We start from the raw sequence: 17,848 nt of genomic DNA on the forward strand, positions 1-17,848 counted from the left end.
CCATTTTCCCCCTCACTTTCAGGCACCCCAATCAGACGTAGATTTGGTCTTTTTACATAATCCCATACTTCTTGCAGGCTTTGTTCATTTCTTTTTCTTCTTTTTTCTTTTGGTTTCTCTTCTCGCTTCATTTCATTCATTTGATCCTCCATCGCTGATACTCTTTCTTCCAGTTGATCGAGTCGGTTACTGAAGCTTGTGCATTTGTCACGTATTTCTCGTGTCATGGTTTTCATCTCTGTCATTTCGTTTATGACCTTCTCTGCATTAATTAGTCTAGCTGTCAATTCTTCCACTCTTTTTTCAAGATTTTTAGTTTCTTTGCGCTGGGTACGTAATTCCTCCTTTAGCTCTGAGAGGTTTGATGGACTGAAGCCTTCTTCTCTCATCTCATCAAAATCATTCTCTGACCAGCTTTGATCTGTTGCTGGCGATGGGCTGTGCTCCTTTGCAGGAGGAGATGCGCTCTTATTTTTTGAATTTCCAGCTTTTCTGCCCTGCTTTTTCCCCATCTTTGTGGTTTTATCTGTCACTGGTCTTTGATGATGGTGACGTACTGATGGGGTTTTGATATAGGTGTCCTTCCTGTTTGATAGTTTTCCTTCTGACTGTCAGGACCCTCAGCTATAGGTCTGTTGGAGATTGCTTGAGGTCCACTCCAGACCCTGTTTGCCTGGGTATCAGCAGCAGAGGTTGCAGAAGATAGAATATTGCTGAACAGCGAGTGCACCTGTCTGATTCTTGCTTTGGAAGCTTCCTCTCAGGAGTGTACTCCACCCTGTGAGGTGTGGGGTGTCAGACTGCCCCTAGTGGGGGATGTCTCCCAGTTAGGCTACTCAGGGGTCAGTGACCCACTTGAGCAGGCAGACTGCCCCTTCTCAGATCTCAACCTCCGTGTTGGGAGATCCACTGCTCTCTTCAAAGCTGTCAGACAGAGTCGTTCGCGTTTCACAGGCTTCTGCTCCTTTAGCTGAGCCCTTTCCCCAGAGGCGCAGTCTACAGAGACAGGCAGGTTTCCTTGAGATTGCTGTGAGCTCCACCCAGTTCGAGCTTCCCAGCAGCTTTATTTACCTACTTAAGCCTCAGCGATGGCGGGCGCCGCTCCCCCAGCCTCGCTGCTGCCTTGTGGTTAGATTGCCGCAGACTGCTGTGTTAGCAAGGAGAGAGGCTCCCTGGGCGTGGGACCCTCCCGGCCAGGTGTGGGATATAATCTCGGGTGTGCCGGTGTTACAGCGCAGTATTGGGGTGGGAGTTACCCAATTTTCCCGGTGTTGTGTGTTTCAGTTCCCCTGGCTAGGAAAAGGGACTCCCTTCCCCCTCGCGCTTCCCAGGTGAGGCGATGCCTCGCCCTGCTTCAGCTCTCGCTGGTCGGGCTGCAGCAGCTGACCAGCACCGATTGTCCGGCACTCCCGAGTGAGATGACCCCAGTACCTCAGTTGAAAATGCAGAAATCACCGGTCTTCAGTGTCGCTCGCGCTGGGAGATGGAGACTGAAGCTGTTCCTATTCGGCCATCTTGCTCCGCCCCTCCAAGCTCATTTTTAACTAGAGAATCTGGGAAATACTGTGAGTTTTTTCTCTTTCTTTTTAAAGGTACAATTATTATAAATTCCTAAATGCTCCTAAAAGCATATAGAACATTCCCAGAGCCAAAAAACTTCTAAGCTATAGTATAAAATGATAGCATTTTGGAAGCAAGCCTGAATTCACTTGCTATAATGTTTTCCAGATTGTATAAGCAAAGGCTATTATTGCTGCTGTGGTATAGACAATTTGGTGGTGGTGGTAGCAGGCTAGAGAGAATCTCCTTTGCCCTGAAGTCTAGAATGTAAATTTGTACCACCAAACACAATAGCCAATATTATAAACAGGAAGTAAGAAAAAAACCTCATCTCACTTGTCAAAGATCAGCTTATTTTCAATTGTGGAAATGAATGTAATGGAAATTAATTTGTTATAGATAACAGTAGATTTCAGTGACTTTATTTACTTTTCCTTTTCAGTATAAAAAATAATACTATTGATATAATCTTATTACACCAATATATTGAATAGTTAAGTTTTTTCCTCTTTTAATATTTATTATTTGCCCTACTGGGCATGAGTTGGCCATTATTGAAGCCAGGTGGTGAGAGTACCTAAGAATTCATTCTACTGTTTTTCTACTTTCATATACCTTTGGAATTTACTATCATAAAATTATTTTTAAGGTATTTATTTTAAAATCTTCTCTGTTAGCTAGTCCTTCTCTTCAACCACATTCTTCAAATGTTCTCTCACAGCTAAGTTATAAAGAGCAGACCACTTTTAGCAGGAAAAAAAAAAAAAAAAAAAAAAACTTGCCTTAATTCTACCAACACCTTGTTTTTCATAGAAACTCTAACCTGTGATCTTGATCCCTGTAACAACACAAATAGTTAACAACTATCCCTATTTATACTTTTTATCTGGAGTTTGAATGAGCAGAGTAGAGCACTGCCTCCTGGAGAACTAGGGCCTGTCTTAGTGGTCTTCTGTCACCTCTCCAGCTCCACATGTTCGGAGATAAGGTTCTGTCCCTAAACCTGGTGTTGGCCCTGCCATATGATCAGGCTTCTTCTCCCTTGCCCCAGGGGTTTGGCACCCCCAGGAATAATCATAAGGCAACTCGTACTACATTTCAGTTTTCTCAGAAGTGTTCAAACACATTGGATTCTGATGTGTTCAAACAGTTTTTAGATTTTATCTAGGCTCAAATTCATACCCTAATGAACCCAATACTTTGTTTACCAGGTCCTGTGGGTTATACTTCAAAAAAACAGGGTAAATGACATGTGTATTTTAATACGTATTAGTATCCTGGAGAAATAAACTCTTCTGTAAAAGTCTAAAAATTTAAAATGTAGTGCTGAGGTCAGGACAGTGTTATGTTTTGTTGTGACATTTATCTCAAAATTTATTCTGAGAGAGATCAGAAGTAACAAACTTGGATTTCTTGACCTTATCAAAGAGGAAGTCAGTCTCAGATTCATTGTACAGCACTTCCATTCTGTAGATTCCTAGGCATAACACCAGCTTCATCCAGTGAGGCCTTTAGAAAAACCCTTCCAGCCACTCAGTTGAATTATCTACAACATTTAATGAGGAATCTTGACAAATTGAGCCCACACTCCCTGCCCACACCAAAATGAAAGTGACTTTTCTTTTTTTTTTTTTTTTTGAGGCGGAGTCTCGCTCTGTCCTCCGGACTGGAGTGCAGTGGCCAGATCTCAGCTCACTGCAAGCTCCGCCTCCCGGGTTTACGCCATTCTCCTGCCTCAGCCTCCCGAGTAGCTGGGACTACAGGCGCCCGCCACCTCGCCTGGCTAGTTTTGTATTTTTAGTAGAGACGGGGTTTCACCGTGTTAGCCAGGATGGTCTCGATCTCCTGACCTCGTGATCCGCCCGTCTCGGCCTCCCAAAGTGCTGGGATTACAGGCTTGAGCCACCGCGCCCGGCGAAAGTGACTTTTCTCCACATCTACCTTGGAAGAATGATTTAGAATTCAGAGCAAATAACTCCCTCACTAGAAAATAGGTGCCATTTAACTTGGAGTCTAAACAGGAGGTTCCTGGCTCAACAGAGCTCTGCCTTCCTTATGAGCTCCTTTCTACACCAAGACCTGTCTTGGCTTTGTGGTCAACCTTCTGGCCCCTAGGCATTGGGATAGATTTCAGTCATCAAGAGCAAACCAGGAAGAAAATGTAGATTTCAGCAAGCTATCCAAATCCTCATGAATATTCTATGTGTCTCTTCCCTTTGGAAAATTATTTGTAGTCACACTCTTCAGGATTTCTGTAGTTTTATGTTTTCAGTTAAACTGGTTTTAAGGGGAGTTTTTTGTGAACTAATTAAGAATAAGTGTTTAATTCTAAATATTTCTTAAAAATTGAGCCTTATTGTTTAAAATGATAGAGTTCATAAAGCAATCATTTGCTTGGATTACATACTTTAAAATATTACCAGATTTATATTAGGGAGAAACCTGATAGGACATTCACCTAATAAATGTATGTTTTCTGATATAGTCTTAGAAGACAATATGTTTAGAATTGAGCAAGCCAAGATAACAATAGTTAACAATTATTTCCATTTATACTTTTTGTCAAAATAGGAGCTGGGATGAGCAGGGTAGAGAACTGCCTCCTTAAGATCATACTGTTATCATTACTGTTCTACAGTGTTTCATTATCATCCTGTAGACATTTTGCCATTTTTTCCTAAAGCTTCTTCTTTTTTCCCTTAAGGATGTACTATATAAATTTATTCTTTGTTAAAATAGTTTTTTTTTTTTTTTTTCAAATCAATTTTCCTAGAGGCAGGATGTCTTTCTTCTCAAATATGAGAATTCAAATCAGGAGTTAATCAGCAATTTGCTTATTTGCCTGATGATATATTAAACATCAATATGCTTTCCCCTCAAATTTTAGTGACTCAGTGCCTTTCTCTTTGCCTCAAAATCTCTGTAAGCTTGTATATGTCATTGATGTGATTAACAAATTATTTCTTTAGATCTTTCTTTCCTGTTTTTTTTTTTTTTTTTTTGGACAGGATATCACTTTGTTGCCCAGGCTGGAGTGCAGTGATGCAATCATAGCTCACTGCAGCCTCGATCTCCTGTGCTCAAGTGATCCTCTTGCCTCAGCCTCCCAAGTAGCTGGGACCACAGGTGTAAGCCACCATGCCTGGTCTAGATTTTTTAATACTGTTTTACAGTTCCCTGGAAAAGAACTGGAGACTTTTGGGAGAGGTCAATTTGAGTCTTTAAAATGTTGCTTAGCAAAGTACAATGCTGGTTCATGGGAACTGCCCATCTTTTCCATATTTGTTCTTTAAAAAAAATGCACTAATGCATGTTCAATTCAACAAATATTGATTGCCACTTATCTGCCTGGTTCCATGCTTAGGGATTAAAAGAATTAGATACGATCTCTACCACCCAACACAGTACAGTGGAGAAAACAGGAATAATATCAATAACTATAAAACAAGCCAAATCTCAGTAATTAATGAGTTAGTGATATAAACAAAAAATGAAATAACAGAAAAGTAATACATTCTAAATGTATGAATTACAGAAGGTATTATCAAGAAAATGAACTTTAAGATAGATTTTAATAGATAAGTAGCTATTGATGATTTTTGAGAAAGCAAAGATTCAGAGGTATAAAAAGTGCTCCAGGCCGGGCGCGGTGGCTCACGCCTGTAATCCCAACACTTTCAGAGGCCGAGGCGGGTGGATCACGAGGTTAGGAGATCAAGACCATCTTGGCTAACATGGTGAAACCCCGTCTCTACTAAAAAAAATACAAAAAATATTAGCCGGGCGTGGTGGCAGATGCCTGTAGTAGTCCAAGCTACTCGGGAGGCTGAGGCAGGAGAATGGCGTGAACCAGAGACGCGGAGCTTGCAGTGAGCCGAGTTCACGCCACTGCACTCCAGCCCAGGCGACAGAGCGAGACTCCATGCTCCATATAGCTGAGAAACAGCATGATTCGGAATGACTACATTGCTAGCCATATGATGAGATTATTGAGAGATGAAAACAATGTAAATTGGATTCATATGTTTGAGGGCTTTTAGGTTATGCTAAGCACTTCAAAAATTTTTCTTTAGACAATTAGGAGATATTAAAATTGTGTGTGTTTCTTTTTTGTAATCTTGGGAGTGATATAATTACATCTGTATTTTAGAAAGATGGCTGTGATTTTTTCAAATGGAATATTAACTGACAAAAAAAAAAAAAAAAATAGCCAGAAATCACTTAGTAGGTTTGCAACAATCCAGAAAGAGAAGTCTGAGAAATTGAACTAATTGTGGCAGAAAGGAAACTAAGGGAATAATGCTGAAATGCCTTTGTATATGGAACTGCGAAGACCTAGAGAATGACTGAATGCTGTTATGGAGAGAAGGGTGGCAATGCTGTTCCTGGACTGGACAAGTAGTAGATGATAATGTCATTAACTGAGACGGGGAACAGAGAGAGTGATAAAGATGGATGTGCACATGCTAGGCTTGCAGGGCCAGTAGGACTTTGAGTGGGAAGACCCTAACTGATGGTGGAAAATGTTTTCTGGACTTCTAAACAGAAGTCAGGATTTGGGGCACAGATTTAGGAGCCGCTTGTTTACATCTAGATAGTTCTTAAATCTTGGAGAACATAATAGAGGAGAAAATACAGATGGAGAAAATAAGCCAGAAATCAAATATTTAGGCAGCATAGTTATATTTAAGGAGTAGGCAGGGGAAAAAGAGCCTCCAGATGTCAAAAAAGATAACAGAAAACCAGGAAAGGAGCTGGGAGATGAGGCAGGAAAAGGCCTAAGAAGGGAAGTTTGGCAATGGCATTGCAGTGGCAATGAGAAGGAGAGGGATCGGAAGAGGCTGCCAGCTTGACCGTGCATGTCCAGAATCCCACTCTCTGAAACCTTTGGGCTGCATGCTTCAGAATTAGCAGTTTCCAGATTTTAGAAACTTACATGATCTCTATTAGATATGATCTCTACCACCCAACACAGTACAGTACAGTACCATTGATTAGAAACATTAATGTGTATTCAGTGGGCAGTATGAATAGTCTTACCACGCAGAAGAACTAAAACCTATAAATAGCCCTTAGATCAGTATAAGTTATGTTTTGCCATTGAATAAATTAAGAAAAAACTCAACTTTCAGAGTTTCTGGACTTAAGAATATGATTAAGGCATTGTTGCAGGAAATGAGTGGAGGCTGGACCGCAGTGGATGAAGAAGATACATCTAAAAGGTGAGGAAACAGAGGCAGATATACAGTTTTTTTTATTAAAGGAATGAGAGCAGGAGAGAGGGATTGTTTGAAGGAGAAGCCATGTCAAGGGAATGATTTTTTTTTTTTAGGATATTAGAGCATTCGAGCTGTTTTGTAGGTAGAGGGCAAGTAACTCATGGAGAAATGAAAACATGGACAAGTAGAAATATAACAGAAACAACGGAAAGTAAAAGGCCTCAAATGAGATGGAAGGGAGGGTGGTCCAAGAGCACAGGGAAAGCCAGCAGGTGGCCTCCTACGGGGCTTCCTCTCAGACTGGACCTAATGGTACAAGGTTAGAATAAAGGAATAGAGAGTATAGATTAAAGGAATAGAATAGAGTATGGAGTCTATACGTGTTACTTTTCTAAGAGAATCAGTCTCTTGGTAGCCTATTGCCAGGGTAAACCTTATTGCAGACTTCATATTCTAACTTTGTCAAGAGGAAACACATTAATTATTTTCTAACTCTATCAAAACATTCATACACGTTCATTTACATTTGTCTATGATAGACATCGTGCATTCCTACTTGTCTTATGTTAGTTAGACTTTTCTTTGGAGTGGCATGCTTTATGGAACAAAGACAGATTGGTTAGTAGTATAAATGGAGTTGGTTAATATAATTAAATCTAAAATTATAATAATAGTAAATATTCTTATAAAGAAATCAAAACTACCTTCTCAGAAAATTGTCATCATTATTTTCATTGATGAGTTTCTCCCAGCATGAAAGATGTAGGTTTTAGGGATCGTGCTTTTGTTCAATTTAATATACAGAGGGAATGCCACATAGGAAAAACAGAAAAAACAACTTGAATTTCTTGGAGCTGTAGTTGACCAAGTAGGAGAATGATTCATATTACTTTCCTGTAAATATTTCTATTTCTTTCCTTTCCACTGATTTCACCTGCTTAGGAAGTCTGCTATGGCAGTTTATTAAATCATCACTTCATGGTTAAAAAGAAAAGTGCCAATTTTAGCAGCTGGAATCCACATTACCCCAGCCTAAATTCCTCAGTAAACTAGAGCAGCAGTGAATAATGTATTTACAGTATGGTGGATTTATTAGTACCACATCTCTTCTCAGCTTCTCCTTTCCTTAATCCCAGCTCCTTTTGGTTTGGTGGAGTACTGTAACTAACTCGGGTATTTATAAACTGAAGGCTGCTTTGAATGTTCATGGCCTTCACAGAGCTAAATCGAAATGCCTTCTTCAGCCTCAAGATAAAAATTTTGTTTCATTTGCAGCTGGAAATTTCTTATATTTTACTATTTAAATCCCCCAAAAAACTACACGCAAAGGCAAAATGTTCACTATTGTGGTGGGCTTTCTCTACCTTATCAACCACTAATCTTTTTAAAGTTTCCTTTTCTCTTTAAGAAAGTAATCCATATTTTCAAATTCCCTTGGATGTTACCTTTTAGCTCGTAGAAGTTCTGAGTCAAGTTTCTGTTCAGTGCACCAGTTTTCACAACTGTAATTTCACTAATACCTAGCAGCGTAGTCTAAGAACAGATGTGGCATGCAAGTTAAACATGATTCCCAAAAACAATAAAAAGAGATTGTTCATTTTATATAACCTATTTCTCCACTAACGGTAAAGTGGTGCTTGGCCACCTCATAATCATAAAATGAAATTTTAAAAAGAAGGTTTCTTCATCTTTCTTCTAAGGCAGAGTTCTAGTCTGAATCATAATTATTTTCCAGCATTATATAAGATGCAAGGAAATTACACTGCCTGACAAAAAGGTACTGGTGTGTATGAAAAGCTTAGCATGGTAGGAAAACCTTTCATTGAGAGATTAGGTCTAGGTAGGGCCTCTTTGTAGGGAAACTGAGTTGAAGTACTTTACACTATTTGTGGAATGAGATTTTGTTGTAGAAATCTGGTACGAACAAATAGGCAAATCCCCCTAATATTTTCCCCACTGAGAAATATGGTACCAAGTTTCCAATCTACTGTTTAATTTTGCTAAAACATTAAAAAATATACTGGATTTCAGGGACTGCATATACCAGTAGGCCTATTGTTCAGCTGATATTTTTGTCTTTTGTTTTCATATGCTTATGTCAAGCATGCTTGACACCTAATATACTAGAAGCCACATCACTGAAGAAGACAAAAATGGCAACAGCTATCATTTACTAAGTAACAAGTACTATCATTAACTTTACATGTGGTGTCTTCTAATGACTAGCTGATTCCTTTTGCTTCATTTTCTGCCCCCAGTAACTGTAAGTGCCATTTAGAATAAGACTGTGTTATCTTCTTACATATTCAAGATTTTTCCATTTCTTATTGTTTCCCTCGATTTGTAGCCATTTTTATACTTTAAGATATATACTTTTTGTTGTTGTTGTTAGTGGACTTTATGCATGAATATCAAACAGCAGCTAACCACTTTGTGCAAAACCTGACTTTCTATTTTGAAAGCCACTTGAGGGAGCTCTACCTCATTGTTGAATTATGTTAGCTCTCTCCTCCTCTTCCTCAAGGAAGACTTCAAAATGAACTGTGACTGACTTCATTTCTGTTTCACTGCCACCAGAACCTTCCCTGCATGGTAACATTTTTCCATTTTGAAGAAAACAGGCATCTTCTCAACTTTGGTCATTAACCATTGTAAAAATACTTTTGCTTCATTCATGCTTTCTGGGATTTTTCTATCTGTGGGTTAAGCTCTCTCCAGTTGGGACATTTAGAATACACAGTGTTTATAATCTTTTTCTTTCAGCTCCAAAAGATGTGCTCCTTCCTCATAAACCAGACCCTGAGGTCTCTCAGAGCGAACCTGGTAAATTAATTATTTCATCCTTCTGGCTAAGAAGTGTATTTTTCAAAAACAAAATTCTTGAAATAAATATATTTTTAATGGTTGTGATATGGAAGAAATTCAGAGAAAAATATGGGTATAAAACGCATATTTCTTTTGGGTAGATTGAATCATCTGGGTTGAATTATTTTTCCTTGGTTAAATGAGAGAATAGTACATAGGCTCACTGAGTAGATCATGCTAAAATTATCAATACCATTGTTAACTAAGCCAACTCTTATATCCTTTCAAAATGTAAATGTAGCTACATTACAACTATGGGTATACTTTTAAGTAAAAAAAAGTGGATGCCTACTCAAAATTTTCCCCAAAGTGAGAACTTCAAAGTTTTAGTTAAACTAAGTTCTCTGATTAGCATCTAATGTGTAGAATTTTCTCTTATTTATTATAATTCTTAGAGAACATTTAAATTATTAAATCAATGCATCTAAAAAATATAGAAACTATTTTGACTTTGCCAGGTAGTAATTCTCATAAATATGTTCCTTTGGTTTGCTTTTGGCATAGTTCTGCAACCTGTTACCTTTAGATTTGAGCCACCAAAGACAACAATAGGTAATGGTTTTCCCATATCAACCAACTCTGTTTTCTTTGCTACCGTCAAGATTGCAGGCCTTTCTCAAATGATCCTGCTGAAACATCATTTCTTCTCAATTCATTTCATCATTTCATTCTCATTATTATTACTCTTTCCAAAATAGAAAAGCCATTATTCCACTGTCGTAATGGGTTTGCTTTGAAGACTACCTCAAGACATTACTGAATCCATCTTCATTTACTTCATTTATCTCCATGTTTCCATACAAGTCCACTGTGTTTACTAATGGTGCCCGTTTAACAATTTCCATTGGTTTAGTGGTTCTCAGATGTAATGTAACATACTAGCATGTGGTAAGTTTGAAAGATACTGCAAGTAATTATCAATATTGGCCAAAATAGTAAAAATTGCCAGTGATTTGTTAAACTGAGCTCAAGCAGACTCAAGGAGATGATACCAACAATGATATTCTCACACATTTTGTAATCCTGTATGCTCTCTTGAATGGAGGAGACAAGGACTGTGTCTAACCCACACCCCATCTCAACCAGCCATTCTGATGGATTGGTTCAAGAATAGACTGTCATGTACTGTGTGTCCTGGTGGAAAAACAGTTGAGAACCATTATTCTAATATTCCACAGTCATTTTTCCAAAAGTTGTGTGCACATTTAACTTTCTTCTTTCCTTTTTCTATTTCAAATGAAGGAATTTCATGTAATACCAATCTGGTCTGGTGCTGGCTTTGAATCTAAAAATTTACAACCGTGGTCCTTTTCTTTTTGCAGCTCCTCTAGAGACACGAGGCATCCCTTTTATACCCATGATTTCCCCAAGTCCTAGTCAAGAGGAACTACAGACCATTCTGGGTAAATTTCGTTTTAATATTTGTTCAAGGAGGGCTTGCCTTTTAGGAATTTCCCTTCGAGTGGCCATAATACATTATGTTCATAGCTTGTTTCTAAATAATAGGTTATTTAAAAATTCATTTCACTCAACACTTTTACATTGACACTGTATTTGGCCTAATATGTATGCTGATTTTCCATATAAAATGTTGTAATACATCTAAGATGTGTTAAATTGGCTCTGGTGATTGTGATTTAGAATACTTAAAAATTTTAAGTATTCTAAAAAGAAAAATGTTCCTAAGTCAATGCTGTTCTTTTCTGTTGCTTTTTCTGTATTTTAAACTGCATTTGGGAAGAAAAATTAGTTATCTAGTATTTATTAAGCCTTTACTCGGTGCAGTTAAGTGATGCAGTTCTAAGAAGAAACTTTTAAAGAAGTGTCCTTACCCTAGAGAGCTCACGCTCTAATATGAAGACAGGACTTAGTTCCAATACTGCAGCCTCTGTGCCACTCAATACATTACATGCCTTTCTAAAATTTAAGCCATGTAACTCTGAGATAAGTTCTATTACTTGCTCCATTTTACAGATTAGAAAATTGAGGTATAGAGAGTTTAAAAATTTGGCCAAGGTGAAACAGCTGGTGTCAGAGCCAGGATTAGAATCTACACACTCAGCCACCAGAGTGCCTAGGATTAACCTCAGTGTTACACTAATTACAATGAGTGTGATAGAGAAAAGAGCAACATGTTAAACAAACAACCTGGAGAAATAAGGAAAGGCCTCTCAGATTAGAGTCATTTACACTAGGTCTTTAAGTTGGAATGAGAGTTGACCAGTCAAAGATGCAAAATGGTTCTTTCAAGTTACAGATAGATGGGAAAGAGGCACAGGGCAAGGAGTGACAGTTAGACTAAACTGATGAGCAGGTAGTTGCCTGGAGAAACAAGGATGGGTAGGTTGGAAAGGTCCATTGGGATGAACTGAACATGCTTTCAAGGAGTTCAACACAAATGTGTTCACTGTGTGGAAACTCCAGTTTGCCTGCCCCTTGGTTGAAAATGAACCAAAAAGCTAGAGTTCCTGGCTTGTGTTTGTTGGCGTCTCTCTCCTGTCTACACTGCATCCCACATGGCTTTACTTAAATCAGAGGCCCTATTGACCTCCCTTCATTCCTTTTCTAATCATCCATCCTTTGTGGGTATCTACTGAAATAAAGTTACTGATCACATTTTAAAATAAAATCCTTTTGGAAGAAAAAAATTAAAATTGAGTGAGCAAATATATTCTAATCAAATATTCATCTAGTCCAGTTTATTTCTGCAAAATCAATGTCACCCATGATGGCGAAGTTAAAAGTGGTTTTCAAAAACCACTACTGAATATGCTAATTATTTAACTTCTACTCCCTGTTTTTCTAATGTGTCTTGGTTTATTCATGTCAGAACCATTACCTGTCAATTATCACAAGTATATTTCTTGAGTAGAATCAAGAGAATACAAAAGCAGGACAGAAAACAAAAAGATAGCAGTGTATCATTTATACCAAGTGTTTCCTTGGATCCAGTACAGGCAAAGTGAACAGTGTAATTTGCTGGGTCTGTATGATGTGTGATTTCAAGGTAACATGGGAATGGAAGTATTGCTGTATGTTTTTTTTTTTTTTTTTTTTTTTTTTTGTCAAGAGGATTGTGTTGGTATGTCAAACATATACTCTGATTTTCACATGAGAAAAATAGAATATTTGTTTTATGTGATATAAATGCACATCTTTTCATATGATATATTTCCTTTCCAGCTCATCAAAGTAACATGTGGGATTTATGGGCAGGGAAGAAACATGAAGGAGATAAATACATCAAGAGAACTAGGAGACTTTCATACATGAGCCATATCCAAGAATAGCCACAACTAGATTAATGAAACAATGATCCTGAGCTAAAAGCTTTTGGAAATCCTTATAACAATCATTAAAATAATAGTGTAAGACAGCAGATATCACAAATGAGAGTTATTAAAATGTACCACTAACTTTGAATTATTGCGATTACTGGGTGTATTTCTAAATGCAACTTATCCTTTTATTATTGTATGGGGCAGAAAAGAGTACGTGTTTTTTGGTCATATTCATAAGGGTAATTATTTAAAACAAGCCAATCTTACTGTGTTTTCTCCAGAAGAAACAGACCAATCCACCCAAGAACGTTTCACAACTAAGATTCCACGAACAACTGAACTGGCAAAGACAACTCAGGGTAATCCTCTCCCCACCTCTGGAGAATAACTTTTCCTTATTTGCTTTTAATCAGGAAAGAAATTTTCTTTTCAAAATGTCATTTCTCATCACAGTGGATTACTTGATTTTTTTTGTCATTTTATAGGTGAAAGAAATCAGCCAAATCTGAATACTTATATGAATATCAGTTGAACGTAGGCAAGACAAGTTCTTTCATTGGCACTTACGTTTTTTAATGTATTGTTGACCACTTGATGCTTCTAAGAGTGGAAGATCCCATTTTTTCCCCACATTTGACCTTCATTTGCCTCGTTTTCCATATCTGATAAATAATAACTGTTATCTTCCTCTTCCTGCTCCCTCTCTAACTTCCTCCTGGTCTTCTTCCTTCTCTTCTCTCTTTTTCTCACTTTCTCTTCTTCCCCCATTTGATGAAACACATTAATAAGAAAAAAAGCTATTAACAGGAAAAATCACTTTTCAAAATTATGACAATATTTAAACATTCAGAGAAGTGATTTCCTACTTTTTATTTCTTCTCTGTGATTTTCTGCTTTCGGGGAAGTGAACTCACAAAGCTCTATCTCATCTTCATGCACTCAGAAGTATTTTCCCGTTTATACTTTTCTGTCCTACTATCCTACTTAGGTTATAACACTTGTGGACTTCTAATACTGTGTTGTTGTTGTTGTTGTTGTTGTGTAATGACCACTTTTGCCCATCTCTGCCTCTATCGGATGGTAGAAAGCCAAAAATAAGACCAAAAAGAGCAAACATTTAGGGAGTTAGAAGACAAGTTTATGTTGCCCATTATGAGTTCTAATTTGAGGGGGAAAGTTGGTGAGAGAAGTTTAATAATAAGAGGAAATGATAATGAAAGAAATCTAATTTTAAAGTACATGTGTCACTGGGGCAACATTTACTCCAAGTAAACATGACTAAGACTATGGTAAAGAGCAGTTCCTTTAAATTTTCTAAATCTTTTTTACTTGTTTGTATGGTTTAACTTTTTGTTATGTTTTAAACTTTTATTCAATTACTTCGTTTAATTTTTATTTGCTGTTTATTTATAATCATACACAGAAGACTAAAGTATAATATGACAGCCCTCTCACATCTCTATCACCAGCCTCAACAATGAACAGATGTTCCGTTGTGATACATCTCTATTCCACCCTGATTTCTGTATGTTTATTATTTCATGTTTTTGCAAATTTCTTTAATTTCTGGCTTAAGGGAAGATAGCTGGATTCTCATAATCAATCTGTTTTTACCACAAAATACATAAATATTTACAACAAGCAGGATAAATAAAGACTCTCATTCCACACAGGTTGTGTTGCCAAATGAGAAAGATTTCAGCTTTTTAGAGATAATAAGGATTTCAGAATGAGGATAAAAGATCACAGGCCTGTTCTTTCCTTGTTTTGCCTTTTCCTACTTTAAAGAGAATATCAATATTGTGTCACCATTACTAGTATATATGGAATTTTAATCAAATTCCTTCAAAATACTGTATTAAATATAAATTTCACTGGTTATTGGGAGTATATCCATGATCTCATATCATTATATAAATTGTCTTAACATATTTATATATGTTGACTTTTTTCTTATATCCTTAGCTCTTTTTCTATGTTTAAAATTGAAACCCTGCGGCAGTTTTCTCAAGGACATATATTGTTTGGTGATGAGCTATATGAGTAACTTACAACCTAAACTGAAATTATATTTCAGCTCTTTTATTTAAAAAAATTCTTTCTAGATTTAAATGAAGACTATGGAGAAAACTAAAACAAAAATTCAGATGCCATGGCTTTGAAATCATGTAGTGCTGATTATTTCTGTGCTCTACTCTCAATCTCTTTCCTTTGGACTTTAATTTTTAAAGTCCAAAGCTTTAAAATTTATATATATTCGAGAATGAGACAAGAACTATGATTCTTACTTTTAAGCAGAAGCAACCTAACATTCAAAGGGATTTACATGGAAAGATGAAATAGGTTAAGAGGGAATCCCACCATCTCAAAATTGGAAGAAAAAAATGCAGATAATCATCAGGCACTTTAGGGTCTGTGAGAATTAATTTTTATGGTTATTACACTTGGGAAGGCCCAAACTAAACCTATAGAGAATTTCAGTACGTGTCCGCTGTTGTTGGCTTGAAGTACGGCAAAATTCTGCTCATCACAGTCTTTACATTGGAAGTTTATTAATGAGCTACATTATAACCTATTTCATAGGCACACTTTTTTAACTTACTAGGCAAGGCATTGCTGATTTATGGCTATATAAATATCCACTTGATATGTGAATAAAATCTTTAAAATGATGTAATCTACTTACATAGTTTACAGGAAAAAATTTTTCCAAAAACATTATCAAGAAAGCTGGTGGCAGGAGGCAGTATGTGATGGGGAAGTGGGGACAGAGGAGAGCAGCATGGAATAGATGAATTCCAGGATGCATGTTTACCTTGAAACCTTAGGATACATTAATGTTTCAGCAGGTTCTCACAAGTTTGCCTGCATACAGTGGTCACCCACTTATTCATTCATTCAGCAAGTCTTCATTAGGATGCCTTTCTGTGCAGGTCCTGGATAATTGGCCCAGGGATTATCTGAGTTTTTGTTCCTTGCTTGTCCTCTTTTGATAGGCAGGGCACCCGATGTCATTTTCTGTCATTTCTACAGCATTTTGGATGACACCGAGTGAATACTTACTCATTTCAGGTTCATGAGCAAAGACCATTTGATAGAGACCACATACTCCTATGCTTTCTTCTTTACCTACCTAAACATTCATTTCTCTTCTTGCCTTTAAGATTGTTAGACTTCTTTAGCAAAGTAATATTTCACAATGACTCTTCACTGAGAGATTAGATGGATGAATGGACAGATGAACAGACAGATGGATGGCTTATGGGTTTATCATGCTAAGCAAACATCTGGTAAAACGAATGCTCTTGAAAAATAGGGACAAAATGATGACTAATCCTTAACACACCTTACAAATGAACTACTTCATTCTATGTGCATCTTTAATTTTCAGTCTTGTATATTTTCTTTCTTTTATTTTCCTTTAGCATGAAGTCTATAATGCGTAATGGGAATTTTCTGAACCTTCTTTATACGTCCAGGCAAAGTGTATGAGTTGTTGGTCCCTAGGATGCGAAATCTCCATTCAGGAGGCTTTGGTCTGTTGCTTATTAAATATACAATGTTCCTCTGTTTCAGCGCCACACAGGTTTTATACTACTGTGAGACCCAGAACATCTGACAAGCCACACATCAGACCTGGTAAGTTGTTTCTCTGATGACTTAAATAATCAGCAGGCAGGAAAAGATAGGAAATGGACTGAAACAGCCAAATACACCAAAGGGGATCCTTACATTGCAATAGAAGACATACAGGGACTCTGATCTGTGTGGATAAGTGAAAAGATACTGATGAATCCATATATGTGACAAGACTTGACTAAGGATTTTAAGGGTAATCAGATGCAGAGATCACTATGAAATTTTATTGATTTAAAAGTATTTTTTAAATAGTGTTGGACGATTTTCCTGACAGTTATATAGCATAGAGTTAGCTATGACATGATATTATTTAATACTTACTTTCAGATATTCTTTCTCTCTTAAGAAAAGATGGTCTCTTTTCAGCATAGAAAAGCTCTTGTTCTAGGAGAACATTTTTACTTGATTCCTTCAGTGAATAAAAATATCACAAGTTCTAAACAGCAAAAATAAAGTTATAATTATATATTGGGAAATATGTTAAATTTACTAAATTCTCCAAAGGTCCTAGGATTGCCCTCACAGGAGCTTGTTCAGAAAAAAAGTTAACTTGGAGGGGTTGATCTAGTTCATGTAAATCACTCTTATGCTGAGGCACAAGTTGGACCAAACACTGGTGTTTTATTTTCTTTTTCTTTGTAATTCTAAGAAGTCTTAAAGTTCCAAATGATGAAACCTGCTTAGAATGAATATTCTAGGTGAATACATCTTTAGAACAATAATTTTATATTCTTTGGTTTATGTAGAGTCCATATACTTGTTTATAATTTTCCAACTTCTAAAGATAATTGGGCACAGAAATCTTTTATAACCATGTGTATCTCCCTGTGACTTTGTGTGTCATGATAGGTGTCGAGAGCTTAATGTGAGACTGGTGATAGTAAACATTTCTAAAAAATAAACAGTAACAATCATGGCTAATAATGACCGAGCACTGGCCATGTGCCCTGTGAGGTACAGTTGAGGAAGCTGAGGCACAGAGAGGAACTAGAAAGTGGATCAAAGATGAGCAGTATGGCTTCAGAGCTTCTCACATAAGCACAATACACTTAGTGCTCTTCCTTAGAGTCTTCTAGATGGATTGTAAAAGAGGTCACCTCTTGAGACTTTGGTAAGGCTATGACTTTCTCCTGAGCAGGAAAGAAAGGAAAATGGTTTCCTCAAGTTCTGTGCTTGACAATGGACTTTGTGAAAGGACTAGTATAATAAAACCTCTGTACCTAGGGATTCCCACAAAAGGATGTGGAAAGACTCCAACTTCTGAATGGAGACCTTGACAAATAC

At 37.2% G+C, this 17,848-nt stretch overlaps 1 protein-coding gene across 9 annotated transcripts in view; it reads left to right on the plus strand.

Annotated features, from left to right (window-relative positions):
* The window catches only part of ABI3BP (ABI family member 3 binding protein), a 251,566-nt gene that overhangs the window by 195,338 nt on the left and 38,380 nt on the right, over nucleotides 1–17,848 (plus strand). For 4 of the 9 annotated variants that reach the window (XM_031935102.1, XM_031935103.1, XM_023212125.2 and 1 more), the window contains 5 exons: nucleotides 9,543–9,602; nucleotides 10,149–10,196; nucleotides 10,967–11,047; nucleotides 13,207–13,284; nucleotides 16,502–16,564. In XM_031935102.1, the coding sequence (XP_031790962.1) occupies nucleotides 9,543–9,602; nucleotides 10,149–10,196; nucleotides 10,967–11,047; nucleotides 13,207–13,284; nucleotides 16,502–16,564 (330 nt within the window). The remainder of the gene's footprint in view (nucleotides 1–9,542; nucleotides 9,603–10,148; nucleotides 10,197–10,966; nucleotides 11,048–13,206; nucleotides 13,285–16,501; nucleotides 16,565–17,848) is intronic. The other 5 variants (XM_031935108.1, XM_031935109.1, XM_031935104.1 and 2 more) reach the window with 2 other exon arrangements.

This window comes from Piliocolobus tephrosceles, chromosome 2, assembly GCF_002776525.5.
Source record: "Piliocolobus tephrosceles isolate RC106 chromosome 2, ASM277652v3, whole genome shotgun sequence".
NCBI lineage: Eukaryota > Metazoa > Chordata > Mammalia > Primates > Cercopithecidae > Piliocolobus > Piliocolobus tephrosceles.